At 40.3% G+C, this 21,094-nt stretch overlaps 2 protein-coding genes across 3 annotated transcripts in view; both read right to left on the reverse strand.

Moving 5' to 3' along the window:
- pebp4 (phosphatidylethanolamine binding protein 4) overlaps positions 1-4,169 on the reverse strand; it is a 78,870-nt gene extending 74,701 nt beyond the window's left edge. For both annotated transcript variants that reach the window (XM_083905063.1, XM_083905062.1), the window contains exons 1-3: positions 4,043-4,169; positions 2,794-2,897; positions 1,902-2,028 (exon numbers count right to left, since the gene is read on the reverse strand). In XM_083905063.1, coding sequence (XP_083761189.1) covers positions 1,902-2,028; positions 2,794-2,897; positions 4,043-4,045 — 234 coding nt within the window. In that variant the 5' untranslated portion in view covers positions 4,046-4,169. The remainder of the gene's footprint in view (positions 1-1,901; positions 2,029-2,793; positions 2,898-4,042) is intronic.
- Positions 4,170-9,904: 5,735 nt separating this feature from the next.
- On the reverse strand, positions 9,905-16,065 carry rhobtb2a (Rho related BTB domain containing 2a; the record flags this gene model as incomplete). The annotated part of the gene is made up of 8 exons (XM_083904488.1): positions 15,962-16,065; positions 14,831-15,016; positions 13,804-14,744; positions 13,057-13,175; positions 11,866-12,016; positions 11,677-11,765; positions 10,213-10,318; positions 9,905-10,107 (listed from the first exon to the last, which is right to left on the reverse strand). Exons 2-8 carry the CDS (start codon positions 14,950-14,952, stop codon positions 9,905-9,907), a joined length of 1,731 nt encoding a protein of 576 aa, XP_083760614.1. The 5' UTR covers positions 14,953-15,016; positions 15,962-16,065.
- Positions 16,066-21,094: the final 5,029 nt, after the last annotated feature.

Genomic DNA, 21,094 nt, shown 5'->3' on the forward strand with positions numbered 1-21,094 from the left:
GGCAGCGTGGAACGGCGACAGAGAACACGTCGGACCCACCGCGGAAACCACAAGGAAACAGTCCGAGTCTTCGTGTGTGTGTGTGTGTGTGTTTGCTCAATCGTCAGGAGAATTACATTTCAAAGCCCAGTAAATAAAGTTTGTATTGATTTAATCCAACATGTAATCTGTTTTGCTGTCCGGCGCCGATTCTGGCAATAAAAGAGAATCACGTAAGACAGCATTATAGATAATACGACCATACATCAAAGGGAGTTTGAGCGAGAGAAGGGCAATAGATCATGTTCAAGCCAGGACTGCTTAGCTCTGGAATTCATAAACTGGGCTCCTAAACCCGAGGTGGCTTTCAATTTAAGTTTTCAATTTACGGGGCCGTGAGAATATCGGGCGCACAGTCGTCGTCGTCGTCGTCGTTGACTTGAGCGCAGTTTCCTCTCGGCGTCTGTCACTCGCTCAGCGGATGATTCACAGAGTAACAGTCACGTGACTGAATCCCTGTGATGATTTTTAACACCTGACGTGACACCGCATGACATTCAGGTCCTGCTTCAAACTCGACTTGGATGCATCACTTGCTTGTTTTTAAATGAAACGTGGATGTTGATGTTAATTCTCCTCTCACAAGCATCTCTGAGACAGTTTCACTGTTGCATAAGCAAACAAGTTTCATTTCATCTTCACAGTAATTAACGTTAACCTCTTTGACCCTGCATACAAACAGTAGTTTTAATGGAATAATACAATTTAATCAATTACGTCATTCCGCTTTAACTCGGTTAAAGCTATTTTATGTGTATTTTGAGGCTGAGTTTGCCAAACTTCTTAAATGGGCAACTTACAATTTAACTTATTTTAACTTAAAACACTTAACACTATGTTTAAATAGGCAAATCAGGCATTTTCAAGAGTTTCATGTTTTATAAATGAACCCCATCTTCATTTTTATGCACGTTATTGTATATATTTTAAGCAAATGGCGACTGTCTAAATGATTGTACTGGTTTTTGTCGATTTTATCATCAGTTACTGACTAATGACAGCAGAAAAAACTTCACAATTCAACTCAAATATCAACAGTATAATAAACTACAAGTGTCAATACGATGTAACTGAAGCCAGCGGCTCTTGACTGTGATGTACTAGCGCCCCACTGTGGTGTTTTCTGAGATTACCGCGTTGAATCAGTATTTAATACATCACTGATGACAGAAAATGCTCAAAACTGATGACATTTTAAGATTTTTTTTGCTGCTTCTTCTTCTTCTTATTTGGTCAATTATTGTAAATATTTAGTTGTTGTGACAGTAATTCATGGCCTTGCTCTGTTCAGCTTGTTATGCAGAATTATGCAGTTTTATTTTTTATCCATTACTGCACTCTAGTGTCCAAAATAGGCAGGTGCACGTTTGACCGGCAGTGTTGATTAAACGTAGACAAACTTAATAAACAATAAAATGACAAGAGAGTTCCCATATAATTGTATTTTTATCACAATAAAGACTTAATTCCTCTCTCGCTGAGGTGTAATAAATATAGATGCTAATAGAAAGACATGAGTAATCCCCATTGAAAACTGCAGATTATAACTTGGACAATAATCTCTATCAAATGATCTTGGGGCCTTTGAGCGTCGTTCTGGCCAGGAGGGGGCAGTCAAGTGAAAAAAAAGTTCAGTAGGGATGGGCAATATGAGCTTAAAATGATGTTAAGATTTTGCAAAAATAATATTCATGACAGTATTCCACAGAATTTCTAAATTTCACAAGTCTTTCTTTTTAATATAATAACAAAAAGAGACTTAAATAACTTGATTTTTGATTGGTGGGCCACATGAAATCAATCAGGGGACCACAAGTGATAAGAACCTGAAGTGTACAAACAAACAAACAAACACCACTTACCACATCCGCTCCAGAGAAGTGAACCTCCGGCGCTCCCCAATCTACGCTGATTTTCTCTCGGAGATTCTCTGGGACGGTGAGGCATCCGTCAACCTCCAGCTCTTGATAGACCAACTTCATTTCACCACTTTTTTAAAAAGACAGAGAAAAAAAAGCGGAACAACCGTCAATCACATTCTGCATTAAAAGGCAATGGAAACAGATTCAGCGTAATGTGAGATTTGGTTTGATACAGATTCATTAAAATACTAATGTTTACTTAGTAAACTTACTCCAAAGTAGTTAAATTAATGCACTTTTTGATGTAATATGACACCACACGGTGCACTCAGCATTGGAGATTATTTCAAACACAAACCACAAAGACCTGTTTGCGCTGACAATTTACAGTGACAAAGGAGGACACACAGAAACAGTCAAAGCATCTTGTGTTCTTGTGTGGACATAGGGTATTTGTGGTTCTACACTGCGGGTTGGCAAAGTAACAAACAAACTGGCAGACTCAGTGTTTAGCTTAGCCGTTATTTGCACAGCTCACACGATCGTCGTACAGGATTTGCGCATAGGATACAGGACGTGGCTTCAGCTCAAGATGTTACGAATCCATGCCAGGTCTTTCGAAAATGAAGATCGATGTGAGCTGGCAACGTTTATTTTCTGCAGCACTTTTCACAGACAGAAAACAAGATTATGGGAAAGTGAACTCAAAAAAAACTAAATTGTAAAACCAGTGTAAACAGATATGGAATACAAACACAGTAAGAGAGTGAGAGCCATTCAGGAGCTGTGAGCTGTGGCCTGGAAGGAACGATCACCTTGGGTTTTGAAATTGCTAAAAGGGGCCACCAGGTCAGATACGTCCTAACATTATGAAGCATTATCATTTACTTACTGACAGAAAGAAGAATCAATGAGGCTCAAGGTGCCCGAGGCGCTTTCCACGTGGAGAAACCCCAGAATGCACAGAGACAGGAGCGGAAATAAGCCTGGTCCAGCCTGTGGGACAACAAGCACTTCTGTTAGAATCTGGTAGATTTGTACCTTTTCATACATGCATTAATCTCCTCTCGTTTAGATTATTGCAATGCCGTTTTTATGTGTTTTAATAAGTTGAGTGTATGTGTTCTTATTTAGCCTTGCGTATGATTGTACAGCACTTTATTTACTGTGAAAAGTGCTAAATAAACTTTTACGTAATTACTAATTTATTACCAAGTGATATACGGGTCGCGGTTGACATTTTTTGGGGTCCCCAAAAAAACCTTTTAGTTCAGATTTATATTTACAGTATATGTTTTACATTAAGATTTAATTCATTTGCCAAACATCTCTCATTTAAATGATATATTTTCTGATGTGATGATAGTAGGTCACAGATATGACTGTAAATTAAATGCTCTGTTATGCACAAATTTGCCTTTTGTCATGATTTATGTCGAATTGACAATCTAGTACAAATTAAAGACAACTTAGTAGAAGTATTATTCAGTCGCCCCCTGGTGGCTAAGTGCTACTTCCGTCATACTCTGAACTTGTCTTTTCAAACTGGAACACGACGTCCATTTTTAAGTGAAGAGTCTATGAGGATAAAGTCGGCTATAATTATATTGTATATACTTCATGACAATGTTTTGGTAGTTACTGAGAATTCCTCCAGGGGGCGACAGCGTGCAGTGGAAGATGAAGCTGACAAGTCATACTTGTTGGCATAAAAGTTGACTCAGTTCAGTGTGCACTGCTTTCACCTGTCGATCAGTGTGGACCAATCAGAGCCTCTGTCTGTTGAAGCTGGTGAAACTTGATGACGTGACACATCGTCGTTATTTCACACGACACTAATTACATGTTTACATTAAAATTAATATAACTTATCGGTGTTTAATTTTTTTTTTTTTTAAATAAACGTCCTGATAAAACCCGAGAGGAGGAAAGTCTCTTCACTACACGCTGTGTATTCATTGTGTTACTAAATTTAACACACGACCCTCGCTCGCGCATCAAGTTTAGCTTGATTAGCTTGTTTGTGTTCGAGGTGAACTACGTCGACGCGCTAATAACATGAAATAGAGCTAATGTCAGCTGAAGCTACTTTCACCTGACGACAACAACAACAACAATAACAACAACAACAACTACATTACCATCGGTGACAGGTTGTAACGTCCACTCAGAGTCAGAACACGTTAACTACTTTCTTCTTCTTCTTCTTCAGATTCTTCACGCGCTGTCGCTGCTCGCGTCTCCCAACAGTGAGCACGAGCGCAGTCAGTGGGCACGAGCAGGGGCGTAATAACAATATTTGAGGGGTTGGGGTTGGGGGGGGGGGGGGTGGGATTTATTTGGGAAAAGGGCCATTTCACAATAATTAGCTTTAACATGAGAATTACATATTATAGTAATGGGTTAAGTTACATCTGTGTCTACGAATGAATGAATGATTTGTAACAAAGATGACAATTGTGACAAATATGTGTTCTTATATTTATATTTCTTATATTTTTTACATTGTAAATGTTAATAGTTTATATTTAGAGATTGTTGTTTGTAATGCACCAATGACAGAAGCAGAACAAATCACTTGTATGTATTAAATCTTACTTGGCAATAAAAGCTTTTCTGATTCTGATTCTGAATATATAGATGTTGAGAATATTTTGAGGATATTAGGGCCACATATTATTTTTTTTGGGGAAACAAAATTTTAAAAATCCAAGAAAAAAAGTAAGAATTACAAGAAAAAAGGCATAATTCTGACATAATCTCAGATGTCAGGCTGTTTTTTTTTGTTTTTGTTTTTTAACATTTGGCCCTAATCCTCTTCTGTAAGAATGAATTTCTTCATGCAGTATGATTTTTTCAAATATTCTTGAATTGGTTGGAATTTTCCTATTTTAAGAAAAATAATCTACCAATGTGGTAAGCAGGAACATTATGTTTGCAATTGTGGACTGCGGCTCTACCAGTTTGACACCTCTGTTGTAGACGTTTCATGACTTCACCAAACAAAAACAACAAAACAACAAAGACACTCGAAGCTGCACACATTGTTCCAATTTTTTTATTTAGTAAATATTATTTACACACTTCCAAGAACACATGCTACACAATTGTATTTACAGCTCCTAAACAATAAAAACAGCTCTTAAGAACAAAATACCCGACGACTAAGGAAAAAACGTCATCTGGGCTTTGAACACTGAGAAACATTAAAGTTAATTTTTTTATAATTTTTATTTAAATTTTTAATCTGTTACTTTAAGTTGATTTTTTTTTTTTTTAAACTACTGTATATCAGAACAAGGCCTCTTAAACTATGCAGAAGTGATTGTGCAGCATATAGAATATTATTCCTGGTGCTGCTAAAGCTCCCTTTGGTTTGTGCTTTTTCTGCAGCGGTGATATTAGCACCCAAACATAATGGAAAAAGAGCCCCCAGGGTCATAATCTGCCTAATTTTTTAATCTAATCTGTGTTGTTTGTCTCCATTTTAACCTGATATCGTGTGCCTAAATGACGACATTGCAAAATTGAATAGAACCTGGTGCTTCAAAGCAGTGCAAGATTCAAAGTTGGATATTTTCAGAATGCATAGTATGAAAAAAAATACCATTATATATTTAACAAACTATGCAGTAGCTCGTAATTGTTGTAAGTCATCCCCAACTTGAATATTTACACGTCTGAGTTTAAATAAAACTGCATTGGGATCATTAGCATAAAGCAGCTTTAGAAATGTTAGAAACAAAATCCCTGCTTTCTTCTCCGCGTTAAGCCATTTTTTTTTAAAAAGATGTGACTTTAGTCGGCACGTTCTCAAATCATCTCAGCCCGCTTTCTCGTCATGAAACTACAAATACAGCTTTTCTTCAGTTTTGTCCAGTGTTTTTTTCCCCCTCATTTTAAGGAACATTACAGGCTAAAAGTGGCAGAATTTACAAGCTAGTTTGAAATATTTTAGAGTTTGCGACCCAGGTCAGAACAAGGGCCTTTTCTGCATGGAGTTTGCATGTTCTCCACTTGTGTGTGTGTATGTGTGTGTGTGTGTGTGTGCTTGGGTTTTCTCCGGAGATTCTCCTGCCGCGTCCTCAAATGAGCTCACTTGGAGTTTAACCGGAGATTATCTCCAGAGGATCTCACGCGTCTGACGACAGCCCCGGCTTTTTTAGATTGGCCTTTAATGATCCGTGTCTGTTTCGTCTCTACTCTGCTCTACGACTTAAGGTTCTACGCCTTACATCCATATTATGGATTACATATACACACTATATGAGGCTATATGCAGAAAAACAAGAATGACCACAGATTGCCGAGTTAAATTAGAGATTGAGTTAAATTACAATTCTGGCAACAGCGGATCAGCATGTACTGCATATTTACATATTAATGTGTCGCTAGCAGAGTTATTTAAACACAGTGAGCTGCAGCTATAGGTCACAAATGTTATTAAACCTTAAACCTTTAAAAAGAAGAAACACAAGGGTCTGCAGTGGAAATGTTGAAGTGTCGATAATTAATGTCTAATTTTGTCCACAAACCAAAAGTTATACCAGAAGAAGCTGAATCCATCCTTAAATCATTGAATAAACACTAAATTAATTTAGTAATCGAATAACAGTGGCAGCGCTACTCGACATAATCAATTATATTGATGGATTTTTTACAAAAATGTGATATTTTACAGCCTGTTATCGTCTCTTCTCAGTATGTGAGAATCCTCCACCGCTGCTGTTGTTGCTGCTGCTGCTGATCAGAGCAGACGCACTTCAGCAACATGAATGAAAAACACTGGGTATAATTGCAGCTCTGTTGTTTGGGAGCCACAGTGTTCTGCATTGGGTTTTAACTGCTAAAAGGTCGCTATTGCACTGGTAATGATGTGGTATCACTACTTTACATTCGATGCCATTACACTACGCTGTAAATTAAGGCATGAGGTGATGTCGACGTGAGGAAAAAATCAGTGCGATGTGAACTTTACCAATCACACCACCATGGAAAAATCATAAGAACAGACACTCTCTGCTTATAATAAACAATATCTGTGTCAAACGTGGATATTTCAACGAATAACACTAATAAACCAAGTATTAACAAGGCTCTAACAGTGTCCTAGAGGCTCGTCCACCTGCCTAACGTCTCGCGACGCAAGATTTGTACAATTAAAAATGACATTTTGCTACGTGTAATGAGCTATAGAGTAAATTTGAGCTACTGCTTGGAGCACCAAGTCTACGGCGAAAACACTTTAATAAAACCCGGTTCGTGCAGTGTAGTCAGGTTGGCTTTTGTCACTTCATTAATCCGCACTGTACTGTACTGTAGCGCTAAAAAACACTGTTTGTTAAGGTCTGTCGGGCTCGAGCTTGTGTAATATGGAAAAATGCTGAATCTTTTTAAAAAAAAAAACCTGCAATGCTGCAACCAGAATTGACCCTTTAGATAACGATGGCGTAAATGTATGGTAATATAATGTGTTTTCTACTTCACTTTGCACCACAATCCTATTTTGAATGTATACTACTGTGTATAATAGATGTTTTTCGTTTTTTTTAGCTGCACAGAAACTAAATGCCATTCAGACAAAGTCAAGTCTACATTATTCTATGTATTACTCAGTAATACTGGGTTAAAACTGCTCACTGCCCGCAGTGCAAAATATAAGGAATCTAACTGTGCAGCAGAGTGATGCAAGTCACAATTTACAATACTACTCCATCTTCACTGAGCACCGTCATACAAGTGCAAACAATGCTGCAGTCACATACAATATTACAGTGATGCCCAAACACTGGGTGGGGACCCACAGATAGGTCGCGGGGGGGATTTTTTGGGTGTCAGCTAACAAATTTGCAGAATTTTTCCAAAACGGCATAAAATTGAGTTATAGCTAATTTTCAGGTCTTGGAAATGATTTGTATACCGATTAAATATGACATTAGCCGCACATTTTTGTCAAAGTGGGTCCCCTTACAGAAAGTTTGGGAAACACGGCAAAACAATACACGACAATCGTCGACATACAGTATCATGTGAAATGTGCAAAAAACAAATCATTTAAAGTGATTTCGTGTTGAAACGCTTTACAATTATTACACCTTTTAAACATTCAAAACACATTATTTCTTCATTTCCCTATACACGTAGCATGTGATGAAACCACACTGTTCCTTTGCTGCTACCGGAGGTTTACGAGTGTTTGTGCGTGAAAGAATATGTACGACGTCACTCAACTTCAAGTCAACTTCAGATAAATCGCTAAAGCTCAAATCACCAGGACTAGAGACAGATGCGGTCAGAGGAATGTGATGCACCCGCGGTCACTTCAGCTACTGAAATGTTGCTGATGCTAATGAAGCTAATCAACTATTCGAAAGTCTATAGGAAACCATATGTTTATGACTTTAAGACTAAACCACATTTTCTTTAATGAAATCCGATCTTTTTTTCAGCTACACTGTCCAATAGCAAGTGATAGCATAGCATTTTATGGAAAGAAACATGTTGTTTTACATAACCTTTTTAAAGGGGTTTGGATTAATGGGCCTTGTTGGTATGGCCCGCAATTTATTATATCCATATTTTGTCTCTATATAAATGAAAAAAATATAAGAAAATTAGTAAATTGGTAAAAACTCAAGGTCGATCAATTGTGGAATTTTAAAGGCCAACGAAATAAGAATAGTTTGAAGCAGGACGAAGTCAACAGACGATTCACTGACCATCATATGTCATAATAGCAAAAAGTACAATACATAATTGAACGATGTTTTATCAATAGTTGCATTGATAAAATAATGAACTGTATATCCACAAGGTGGCAGCAGCAAACAATTTAGTGGACAGAATGTGTGTTGAAGTATTAAAATTTACAAGGTTCCTTGAATGCATTAGCAGCAGGCGGTTAGAGGATTGCACGGTTTCAATCAAATCTGAAAAAAATTGTGTTTTTTTTTTTTTTTTTTTTTCAGTCCAGACATTCAAAACCATTCTGGACAAAATCTGGGAATTCAAAAAAAAAAAAAAAAAAAAAAATATTAACATTTTCTTGCAGTCTGAACACTGTAAGATTTGTGCCAATGAACCGAATCAAGCAACACGTGGGGAATAAAAGTAATCTGGTACAGAAGATACTGATATTTCCTTTCTTTTGGGGACGCATTCGTGTAAACTAAAGCCCTTTTTGTGACGACGAATCACAGGAACACATATATACGTATACGCCCACACACCAGTCTGAGCCGAACACAAACATTCAAAAAACATGTGCACAAAAATAAAGTGAAAGATTTTTTTCTCAGTTCTGCAAACACAACCGTCGTTGACGTTTAACGTCTTCGGTTAAATCGACTCTGGGGGCCGGCGATTCCTTCGTGATGAGATCGTACTGTACACGTGGTTTTTGTGTTCTTTTTGTAGATTGTACAAACACTTAAGGGCAAAGTGTTAAAATCTCTGAGACTTTAGATCTGTGTTGAATTGCTGGTTTGTTGCAGCTGATAAGCAGCACTTGGTTGTCAGTTCGGGGTTATTCGATGATATTTTTTTATTTTTTTTTTTGATGACCGGAGTTGGAAAGTTCTGTGCCAGCAGAGAGCCATTTCCACCACTTCAAAACTCGCGCGTTTTGACGATCGATCGCGGGTTTGATATTTGCGCTGTGCCGTTTTTGTCAGCGAGGTCCATATCACTGAGGTTTGAGTTTCATATACGCCGAGCTAAAAATACCAGGGAACAAAAAGCTGTACTGGATTATTCGTCCGGATTGAGCTGACTCAGCGGGAAAAAACACCGGAGGAGTGCTGTTTGACTGCAGACGCAAACAAACGCAAGAGGAGGAGGAGGAGGAGGAGGAGGAGGAGGAGGAGGAGGAGGAGGAGGAAATGTGTGCCTGAATATGTGGGCCGCGTCCAGGTCAGCAGCGCTCTCGTCTTCTTAATTTGTACCTTTTTTTCGCGTTCACGCCGCCGTTGTTCGCCAGAGTTGAACCCACGGCTCTGCTCCTGTCAGATGACGGAAGAGGAAGAAGAGGAAGAGTTCGAGTTGGGGGAGGAGGGAATGTTCCAGAAGAGCCACTTGCGCTTGCACTGCCGCCGCTGGTACAGGTAGTCCTCCTTGTCGCGCTCCTTGCGCGCTCTTTGGTAGTGGTCGTCCTCTTTCAGGTACCACACGGGCGGCCAGCGATGCTTCTCGAAGTATTCTTGGTTTTCTGCATCAAAAAAAACCCACAGCTCGTTTTTTTGGTGCTAATGAGACGACATTAAAGGACATTACGTTATAGGTGCTGCCAGATTTTCAGCGAGTACGGCGTTACCTGCAGACTTGGCCTTCATGTCTCGGGGAAACTTGCGACAGACGCTGTTGTAGTTGGTGCAGATGTGGTGGAGACACCAGCCAGTGAGTTGCTGAGCACCGTGGAACTGTCAACATACAAAAAAAAATCACGATTGTATTTGCAGAGGCGGTTCTAGAGTCTGTAGTGGCCTCCTAAGCAAAAATTCCCAGGGGGCCCTTCCTTCCAACCAGTGTTCATCACCAATATGTTATAAATGATCTGACACCAACGTAAAAAATGTATGAGTTCAATTTTTTTTTTTTTTTCGAAATGAATGAAATAACCTTGTAAATAAAAAGTATGTGAAAATGTAAAGAACAATAAAATACTGTAAAAAGCTTTTAAAAAACTATATAAACTTATTTAAAAAAAAAAAAATACATTACACTGTAAAGAACCCACATTATAAAACAATATAAATATATAGAACGATAAAATACTGAGATTTTCAGTAAAAACAGCCCTCAGGCTCCAAGTGTCGGGGGGCCCCCCCCTATCAGCTCGGGGCCCCAAGCAGTTGCCTGCCTTGCCTGTTCACAAGCTGCGCCTCTGTGTATTTGTAAGTGTTTTTTGTTGGATGTTGATTTGAAAGTATCAGTATCATCTTCAGCTGAACCAAAATAGAGAAAGTCTAAAAATAAACACGTAAACTGTGGTGATATCTGGTTGGTTGGCTGCATATAATACTTGTATACTTGTAATATTACTACTTTACATCTGTCTGCTTCTGAGAAGAACTTTTTTAAATAGACCCAATACATATAAATAAATTAGCATTGCCGCTAACAATTATGCTTAATATTTTTTGTCCACAAAATTGGAAGAAAAGCAAAATGATTCTGTTTCTTATAATATGAGGCAAAGAAACCAGAACATTTTCACATTTGCTAGAAGATGAAAAATCAGATAACTTAAAATAAATAAATTAAATAAAAAACATTCAAATAAAAGTACAATAAATTGGAGTTGCCAATCAATTTAGCAAAATGATGATTTTGAATAGGTAAACCAGAAATCCCCAAAATATCCGTGTTCTATGTATTCTTTAAAGTTAATAACTTAACTTTATGACAGTTATTCACTAAATCTTAATTCAAATTATGGAAAATGTTTGCAAATGTATTCGACAATTGGCAAAATAATCTACCGGAACCTAAATTACTGACCCAGACTGTAAATTCTGCTCATCTCTGTGAGCTAAAAAACAATATTTGCTAGAAACCCGATCACTGACGATGGTAGAACTCTAGAAATGTGTTAAAGCCAGACGCCTGTGTCCCAAATTTCCAGTTATTTCTTTTTCAAATAGCTGACTTGGAATTCGAAAAGGCTGCATTTATTCAACTCTGCCCACCACATTTAAAGATTACTTCTTTACAATCGGCCAAATCGTTATGTAAGCGGTTTAAACCGCCGTCCGTGTCCTGAGACAGTCGCACTAACCTGGGCCATGTCCAAGTTCACCAGCACATCGCCGTCGATGTCCGCTCCCATCATGGCCGCCTCCGTCAGAACGGTTACTGTGTAGAGCTCTGAAAGGAAATCACCCTGTGTGTGAACTTCTGTGTGTGTGTGTGTGTGTAATCCAAGCCTGTGTTTAACAGCGTAATGACTGTAATGATAACGCTTTACCTGTAAGTGCAACCAGGTGGGGGAGACAAAGACGATTGGCGAGAACGATGAGCTCCATCGCGTCCAAGTCGGACCGGGAGCAGAACCTCCCCGTGTAGAGATATTCGAGCACTGCCCTCATACAGCTGCGGGTGGTGTTAGGAAACAACACCTTTAAAAATAAAGAAAAGAGGTGAAAAAAACTTTTAGGTTCGTCAGGAAAATTAGAAGAAATTTACAGTTATTTTTCAAAACGATGACATAACGGACACAGTTAAAACACAATCAAGTCGCTGTACTGCATGTTGTTTATTTTAATAGCATTAAGGTGGAACTAGCATATACTAGCAAATGTGATTGTATTACAACACATAATCTAATTTAGTCGCAATTACAGTTTGCACACATGAAGTTCACTGGTGCATTACTGGGATTGTTAAAGCTCCACTAGCCTTGAGTATATATATAAAATAAATAGGCTTTATTATGATTATCATCATCATCATCATCATCGAGCATCATTATTACCTTTATTTAAAGGCGCCATATGTAAGAATGTGGCCGAAAACGGTCACTACATTCAAATTCAAAATACCGAGGTCTTTTAGGTTTTCGTTTTCTGACGTAACTGGCAACCCGTGGTTGCTCGGCAGCTGAGACTCTACCGACTGCAATGATTGGTAGACGGCGGTAGGTGGCGCCACATGCCAAAACATGATTTCAAAACATAAACATGATTTGCAGTCTGCAAAAAAATGTTTTTAATGGAAATATTTAGTCCGCACTGTTGTTGGTGAGTTCGGTTTGTTATATGAACATTATTCCTGAGTCTCTGTGACATATTAGGAGGATTTTATGGCCAGTTGATTTAGATTTATTACATAATGCACCTTTAATCAAGAAAACCTCACTGAGAGTTGAGAAATTTCATTTAAAAGAGGGTTCTGACAGCATTTGACAGAATCATAAAAGTAAAAATATCCAAATATGTACCACACAACTGTGAGCATTCAGCTACAAGGCAGAGTGGATCAATTAAACTATCTGAAACCAGAAACCTGCATGACTCCATGTTATTCAATACAGACTTTTATTGAGGAAAAAAAAGAAGGAGAGAACACAGAGTTTACCCAGCTTTGTTCTTGTTGTTTGATCTCAGCAAACAACATGTTTTTTTTTTTCAGCCTCAGCAGGTTTTGGAAGGTGACTCACCTCTTTAGTGCAGCTCTCCACAAAAGGCCCACCGAACATGGCTGCCATCCAGTCACAGCTGGAGATGAGCAAAGGCTTGTGAGCCATGATCGTGCCGTCGTCCAGCTTGAACACGACATCTGCAACACACAGGTGAGACCATTATCTGGACGTGGGTAATACACCGAAAAGCAAAGCCTGAGTATGCAGTATGAAGGCACAAAGCTAAGACACCATGGGGCGACTCCACTGATGGTCTCTGGTAAATGACCTTTCATCTCACATGATTTATAACTTAGTAGTATCAGATTCAGCTCTTCTTAAATAGGGCACGATTTTGTAAAATATTATGTTCTCATTCGGTTGCAGGTGGCGTCAAAAAACACCCTATGCAAAATGTGAATATTGAGGCTTTGCAACGGGGGTCCATTTTCCAACCAGAAGACTAAATCCTTGTTTCCACCTAGTGGAACGGTTTGGTTTGGTGTGGTTTGGTACATATTTTCTTGAGTTTCCATTAGGGAATAGTAGGAAAATAACTGGCCTCAGAAGTTCCATTCTTTGGCACCCTTCCCTTGGGGTACTAGGGTAAAATGGTACAGTAACATCAGGATGGAGCTGGACTGGCTCCACTTACAACAATCCAGGTGACAGAAAAACAGTCGAAACGCAAGCCTGGCTAAGGGTTTAACCATTCCAAACCGTACCCTACCAAACCGTACCACAATTGAAACACAGCATAGGTCTGCTTTTCATGTTTCCACTCACCAGAGAAGGTGCCTTTAGCCAAGCACTCCTTGACTCTGTTTGTGCGCCGTACATGGAAGGCTTTGGTGATTTCCTGGTTCATGAAGGCTTCGTTGTTCAGTATGTTTGCCACCATCATGCGCAGGTCAAAGACCTCCAGCAGCTCGGCGATGTGCGCGATGTGCATCAGCTCCTTCTCGTTCTCGTCCAGCTTGCCCGTGTACAGGTAGCGGAGGACGGCTCGGAAAGGGCCGAGCTGCATGGACGGGTCCATGTGAACTACGGTCATGAGCCTGGGGCTGTACGTCAGGGGATCGTCGACCAGCTCCTCCTGGATGCTGACGAAGGCTCGGCTCCACGAGGAGAGCAATCGGCCTCCCCGACGCCCTTGAGAGTCTTTCAGGGTGCCGTCGCTGGTGCAGGCCCTCAGGTTGGCCCGGTCTCCGTCGTCGCTGTTCTCGCAGACGTCGAAGCTGGCGGCGCGCATCAGCAGCTCTCGGCCGGAGAGAGGACCGCGAGAAGGCCTCTCGTTCTCTTCACTCTGCGTGTCCATGATGAAGAGGTCGTAGAACTTTGAGGAGGACGTCGCCAAGTATATCTTGTGCGCGAAGATTTTCTGTCGCTCCTGCAAAACCAGGATGACGTCGGCACAGTGTGGGTCCTCCAGGAGGCCGACCGGATGCTCCTCTGTGGTGCTCGGTGGAGGAGGCACAGTGATTATAGGTGGGGGAGGCTTCGGGGGCAGGAAGGGAGCCTGAAGAAGAGGCCGCTGCACATTTCTGAGGTGAGACTTCCAAAACTGCAGGTGGCGGCGCGAGATAAGTGCAGCTCGGATTGCGTTGTCGAAGACGTCCTTGACTCCAAACTGAGCAACAACACTGGTTTCGTAATATGGCACTCCCAACTCTTTGGCCACTTCCCGGCCTCTCTCTGGGGGAAGGATCTCGTTCGATTTGATGGGCCTGAAAAAGAAGAATTGATACCAATTCAAGGACTTAAAAAAAGAATGATTTCAAACAGCGTGGCTTTCAAACAGACGCCCCGCTACCTCGCCAAAGGCCTTCGGGCCCTGTTGACTGCTTCCAGGTCAGCATAGCGCAGGTCGAGCTGACAGCCGACCAAGATGACAGGAGCACGAGGGCAGAAGTGCTTGATCTCAGGATACCACATGGTCTTCACGTGGTACAGAGAGTTGGGATTGGCAATCGAGAAGCACAGGACCACCACGTCGGATCTGAAGGAAGGACACAGGGACGAACTCTGAGACATGATGACCATGCCACGCAAAAAAATAACAACAACCACAACCCCATTTTGGCAGGAAGCCATGCAAATATGTCACGTAACTCATCTCTCAAAGTGAAGATGGTGGACAGCTGTTGTCTTTCATGATGACAAAACGGTCAAGGACAATCAAAGGTAGAGCTTTTTACCAGATCAGCAATAATTCCCAGAGAGGTTGGGGGTTGAATCACTGCCATAGCATGCTTGTGTCCTTCATATCATATCAGGTTCAGAAGGTCATCGTACAGTTTTGGTATCATCAATCATTCTTATGTCCTACTAGGCATTATTGTTTTTATTTAGCTCATCCCATGGCAGTAGGGTAACGATGACCACAGGAGTGTCTTTCTTTCAAGAGTTAGCTCCGGGGATCATTTAATCATGACCTTATGTCACATAATGAGGTGTGTTTTTTTGTGTGAAATCAGCAGATCCTGGAATAGAAAGGCTGTTATCTTCAGTCTTAAAGGCGCCATATGTAAGAATGTGGCCAAAAACGGTTACTACATTTAAATTCAAAATACAGAGGGCTTTTAGGGTATCGTTTTCTGACGTAACTGGCAACCCGTGGTTGCTCGGCAGCTGAGACTCTACTGACTGCAATGATTGGTAGACGGCGGTAGGTGGCGCCACATGCCAAAACATGATTTCAAAACATAAACATGATTTGCAGTCTGCAAAATATTTTTGTTTTTGCAAATATTTTGTCTGTACTGTTGTTGTTGGTGAGTTCAGTTTGTTATATGAACATTATTCCTGAGTCCCTGTGACATATTAGGAGGATTTTATGGCCAGTTGCTTTAGATTTATTACATAATGCACCTTTAACCCACTATACAAACAAAGCACAGCTGACAGACTTGGCACATTCCATTTTTTTTAAGAAATCTCTCACCTGCCATATGCAAAGCGCCGGTCCTTGTGATGGTCTCCGAAAGTGTCCCAGAGTCGAAGGGACACGCTGACGTCATCCACGACATCTCTGGAGCGCTCTAACACCTGATAAGGAATAAAACGCTCATGCTAATGGAGACACCGGACAACTCTTGTACAAAAACAGGTAACCACAGGCACAATCAGTGAAGATATTCAAATTGTAGTCGTGTGTGTGTGTGTGTGTGTGCGTGCACACTCACCTCTTGGCAAACCCTGTACTGGTCAATTGCCCAGACTGTGGGCACGTGTGTGGCGAGTAGCTGGTACTGAGTCAGCGTAGCATTGCAGGCCCGGGCACAGATAAGGCGGGTCTTTCCGACGGCGTTGTCTCCCACCACCACGCACTTGATAGTCTCAACGTTTGGCCTCTCATAGTCCATATCAGAATCCGTCAGCTGAGACCTGTCGGGAGCACAGAAGACAGGGTGCAGGAAGCCGCGTCAGCACCGGACATCCTAGACTATTGTCCTGTACGGCAAACAGGAACACGACGGATCGATAAAAGGACATCAGACACTGTGGCCTGTACTCATCGCCATCTGCACAGGCGGCGTTTTTTTTTCCGGCTGCAGAGATATCAATGGATGTCTCGTGACGTCCTGGTGCCCATTCACAAGTTTTTTCGCTGCCCTTGAAAAATTTAAAGTGACAAGCGACCAGGAATGCACACAGATAATAATGATATGTTAACACTCTAATTAAAAGTGGAGAAATCACGCTGCCGGGCTTCAAAATAAACGGTTTAGTTTTGTTGTTGCTCATTCGAGGCTGATTCAATCCTGTCCAGCTATTTCTCTAATCCCCGTGCAAGCCTTGAAATACCTTTCCCTGTTAACCGTTCGCATACCAAGGTCCACACAAGCTTCGACTTTAAAAAAAGGTCAGCTTCAGCTCTCTTCATGCACACGTTCAATCATGACACATTTTACCATGCACCCAAACGTTCCTGCTCTTGAACGAAAACGGAGGTGGAAAAAAAACATTTCTTTCTCTTGAAAATTAAATGGTGGCTGGGGAATTAGGTACCAGGTCTGGTTTCCAAGGGAACTGTTAATCTGTGATTCTTGCTCGTCATCAGCCCAACTCTCTATGTACCATGTAGACAGGGCCGGACCAAGCCTCCGTAGGGCCCTGAGTAACATTTGATTTTGGGGCCCTCTGTTACTGCCAGTAATAATGATTATTGATCATTCACACACCTACTATACTAAAGACAGATTTGCAAACTTACAGAAAAATCTTTCAATTAATATTTGGCAAACTCAGCAACTCCCCCTACTGGCGACACAGAAAATCAACACATAAAACCAAACGGTTTATAAATAAAATATATTAAGATATTAACACTAACTAACATTATCACTCCTGTAATACAAACATTTGACTTTTATATGTAAAAAAACCCACAGCATTAACTAAAATAAACAAATACATATCAAACAAATACTTAAAGGTGCCATATGTAAGAATGTGGCCAAAAACGGTCACTACATTCAAATTCTAAATATCGAGGTCTTTTAGGTTTCGTTTTCTGACGTAACTGGCAACCCGTGGTTGCTCGGCAGCTGAGACTCTACTGACTGCAATGATTGGTAGACGGCGGTAGGTGGCGCCACATGCCAAAACGTGATTTCAAAACATCAACATGATTTGCAGTCTGCAAAAGATTTTTTTCAATGCAAATATTTTGTCTGTACTGTTGTTGTTGGTGAGTTCAGTTTGTTATATGAACATTATTCCTGAGTCTCTGTGACATATATGTGACAGTTGCTTTAGATTTATTACGTAATGCACCTTTAAATAATAATGTAAATCAACAGAGGCAGCCGGTGCAAGGTAATAAAAATAATTTATAAATAAAATATAAATAAGATACAGCAATCCAAACTATTTTTTTTTTTTTGTTAATTGGTCTTGGGGGCCCTCTAGTGGTCACAGGGCCATTAGTTCGCTTATGCCTTGGGCCGGCCCTGCATGTAGATAAATACAGGACATTAAACTCCATTTAAAAAGATCGCAAACCCAACAATGCTGTGTTTTGGATCACGTTTAGACAGATTTAGATTAGCGGATGTGTAGTAGATTGTGGCCTGAGAAAGAATTGACCAGATTTTGCTGGTCTGGATTCAGACCTGATCCACATTCAGGATCGACACCGAGTGAAAGTGAGTGGCCTCGGGGCAGGTTTGTCCTCCCGAGTGCTTGTGAATGACTTCCCCTCCATTATAAAGAAACAGCTGCCCGTTTTATTTAGCTCCACATATTACATCACAGGGTGACTAAGGGTCACTTGCAGTTTGCAGCCATTCATAAAGTCAAGCCTTCCTCTCGGTGACCTATATAATCTACGAAGATCGACCCACATGCCATGTCTTAACAAATCAGGGCAGTCGATGACTGATATAAATTATAATTTTCTTTCTTTCCTCGATCTGCAAACGATACACAAAATTGCTCACACGAATAAACACGTATTGATTAGCACTAAAAGTCTGAAGTCTCTGAAGTATTTGTGCACTTAGCCGGTTTTATTCATTGGCAGATTCACGACATAATATTCTAGTACGCCGATTATTCAAAAAAAAGTGGCACATTAAGAATGGTTCAAGTTACTACATTCAAATTCAAAATACCAACGTTTAGGTTTCGTTTTCTGACGTAACTGGCAACCCGTGGTTGCTCGGCAGCTGAGACTCTACTGACTGCAATGATTGGTAGACGGCGGTAGGTGGCGCCACATGCCGAAACATGATTTCAAAACATCAACATGATTTGCAGTCTGCAAAATATATTTATGAATGTGAATATTTTGTCTGTACTGTTGTTGTTGGTGAGTTCAGTTTGTTATATGGACATTATTCCTGAGTTTATGAGATTATGGCGATAAAATCCTCCTAATATGTCACAGAGACTCAGGAATAATGTTCATATAACAAACTGAACTCACCAACAACAACAGTACAGACAAAATATTTGCATTAAAAAAAAATCTTTTGCAGACTGCAAATCATGTTTATGTTTTGAAATCATGTTTTGGCATGTGGCGCCACCTACCGCCGTCTACCAATCATTGCAGTCAGTAGAGTCTCAGCTGCCGAGCAAACCACGGGTTGCCAGTTACGTCAGAAAACGAAACCTAAAAGACCCTCGGTATTTTGAATTTGAATGTAGTGACCGTTTTCGGCCACATTCTTACATATGGCACCTTTAATTTAGCAATTTATTTTTTTGCATACAAAACATACACCTGGTGGGCCACGACTAACACTTTGGTGGGCAAACATTGGCTCCGCGAGCCTCACTTTGAGCAGACCCTGCTTTAAAAATAAATAAATAAAAACATTTTTTTTCCCCCCTGAATTTCAATGAAGACACTCATCATGAATGAATGACTGTCATTATAACCGTTGGTAAAACGGCGGATTTAACGACGACACAGTGAATCAATGTAGATCATTCCATGTTTGTTAAGTCTTCACTGCGCAACTCCACGAATAATTCATCATCTCGGACATAGATCTATTTTATAAAAACTGCATAAAGACTGCAAACCATTGCACGATCACGATAATCATTCACAACAGTGACGTTTTTTGACAACAGTCATGAGACTCTGCTGCAATTTTTTTTTTTTTTTTTGACTCGTTATGTAACAAAAATCGTCAGCGCCTGTTTATCCGCGTCACTGCAAAGACAACAACAGCGGTCACAGTGACCGTTTAAGACAATAAAAACACAGTGTGTCTGTCTATCTGTGTGTTTGTGTGTCCGTGTGTGTGTGTGTGTGTGTGTGTGTGTCCGTGCAGGACGACGCTTCGGTCTTACCGCAGCAGAAGGAAGTGCAGCATCGGTTTGGTGTTGGTGGATGGAGGAGTGATCCATGGATCCATGTGATGCAGCAGCAGCAGCAGCGCGCACCTGACGGCGGCAGCAGCAGCTCGTGTTTAACCTCATCTTCAAGGCAGTGAGGATAATAATAACAATAATAATAATAATAACAATAAAATAAGAAATATATATATATATATACACGCACGCTGGAGAATAAAGAGGAGTCCGTTTGTGATCCGACACAAACAGCAGCAGCTGCTGCACACACTCACACTGTGTCACTGTGTGTGTGTGTGTGTGTGTGTGTTGTTGCAGAGCTGCAGCTCTGACCGTCATGCAGCCACAGCCACTCACTGTTAAAGGCCTCCGCAGCTAATAATAGGCTCAGGAAGCGAAAGAGGGGGGGGGGGGGGAAAGAGAAAGACACCCATTCATTACAAAACACTGATCCACTTTAAAGAGGCACCAATCCAAAAATACAGTCTTTAAGGTTCGCACCAAGAAAAAAAGCAAAGGAAGAATTATTTCTATACACTTTTTTTTTTTTTTTTTTTTAATTGACTTATAACAATAAAGACAATCACTATTTATTTATTTTTTAATTAGATCCTACAGTATCACATATACAGGCCTCTACCAAACGGTTGAGACGTCTGTTCATAATAAACCTGGTTTGCATAATTCATAAAGTACAACATTCATTGAAGGTGCATTATGTAATACATCTAAATATGGCCATACAATTAGTGAGAAAAGTAAGAAAAGAAATCTGCTGATATCATTTCGGACGCTAAAGGAAGAACCTGGTCTCGATAAAGTCATAATAAAACAAACAAAGGGATAAGAGAATATAAGTGAAAGAGCTGGAGAGGAGGTAAACCAAGGCAGGAAGTAAAAATCAAATAAGAAACACACACTACAGATAAATACAACAGGAAACACAAGGAAAACACAAGGAAAACACAACTAAAAACCCAAGTTTTAAGGAGAACAAAATGTCCAACGTGAATTAATACCCAACAAAATCGCCTGAAGTAACCATGACAATGTCTTCCTTCACTCATGAGCTGCTACAATATCAACTAACTTTATTTACAGTTAATTAAAGGTGCATTATGTAATAAATCTAAAGCAACTGGCCATAAAAATCCTCCTAATATGTCACAGAGACTCAGGAATAATGTTCATATAACAAACTGAACTCACCAACAACAACAACAGTACAGACAAAATAGTTGCATTAAAAATATATATTTTGCAG

This window comes from Microchirus variegatus (genome assembly GCF_963457635.1).
Source record: "Microchirus variegatus genome assembly, chromosome: 18".
NCBI classification, from domain to species: Eukaryota; Metazoa; Chordata; class Actinopteri; order Pleuronectiformes; family Soleidae; genus Microchirus; species Microchirus variegatus.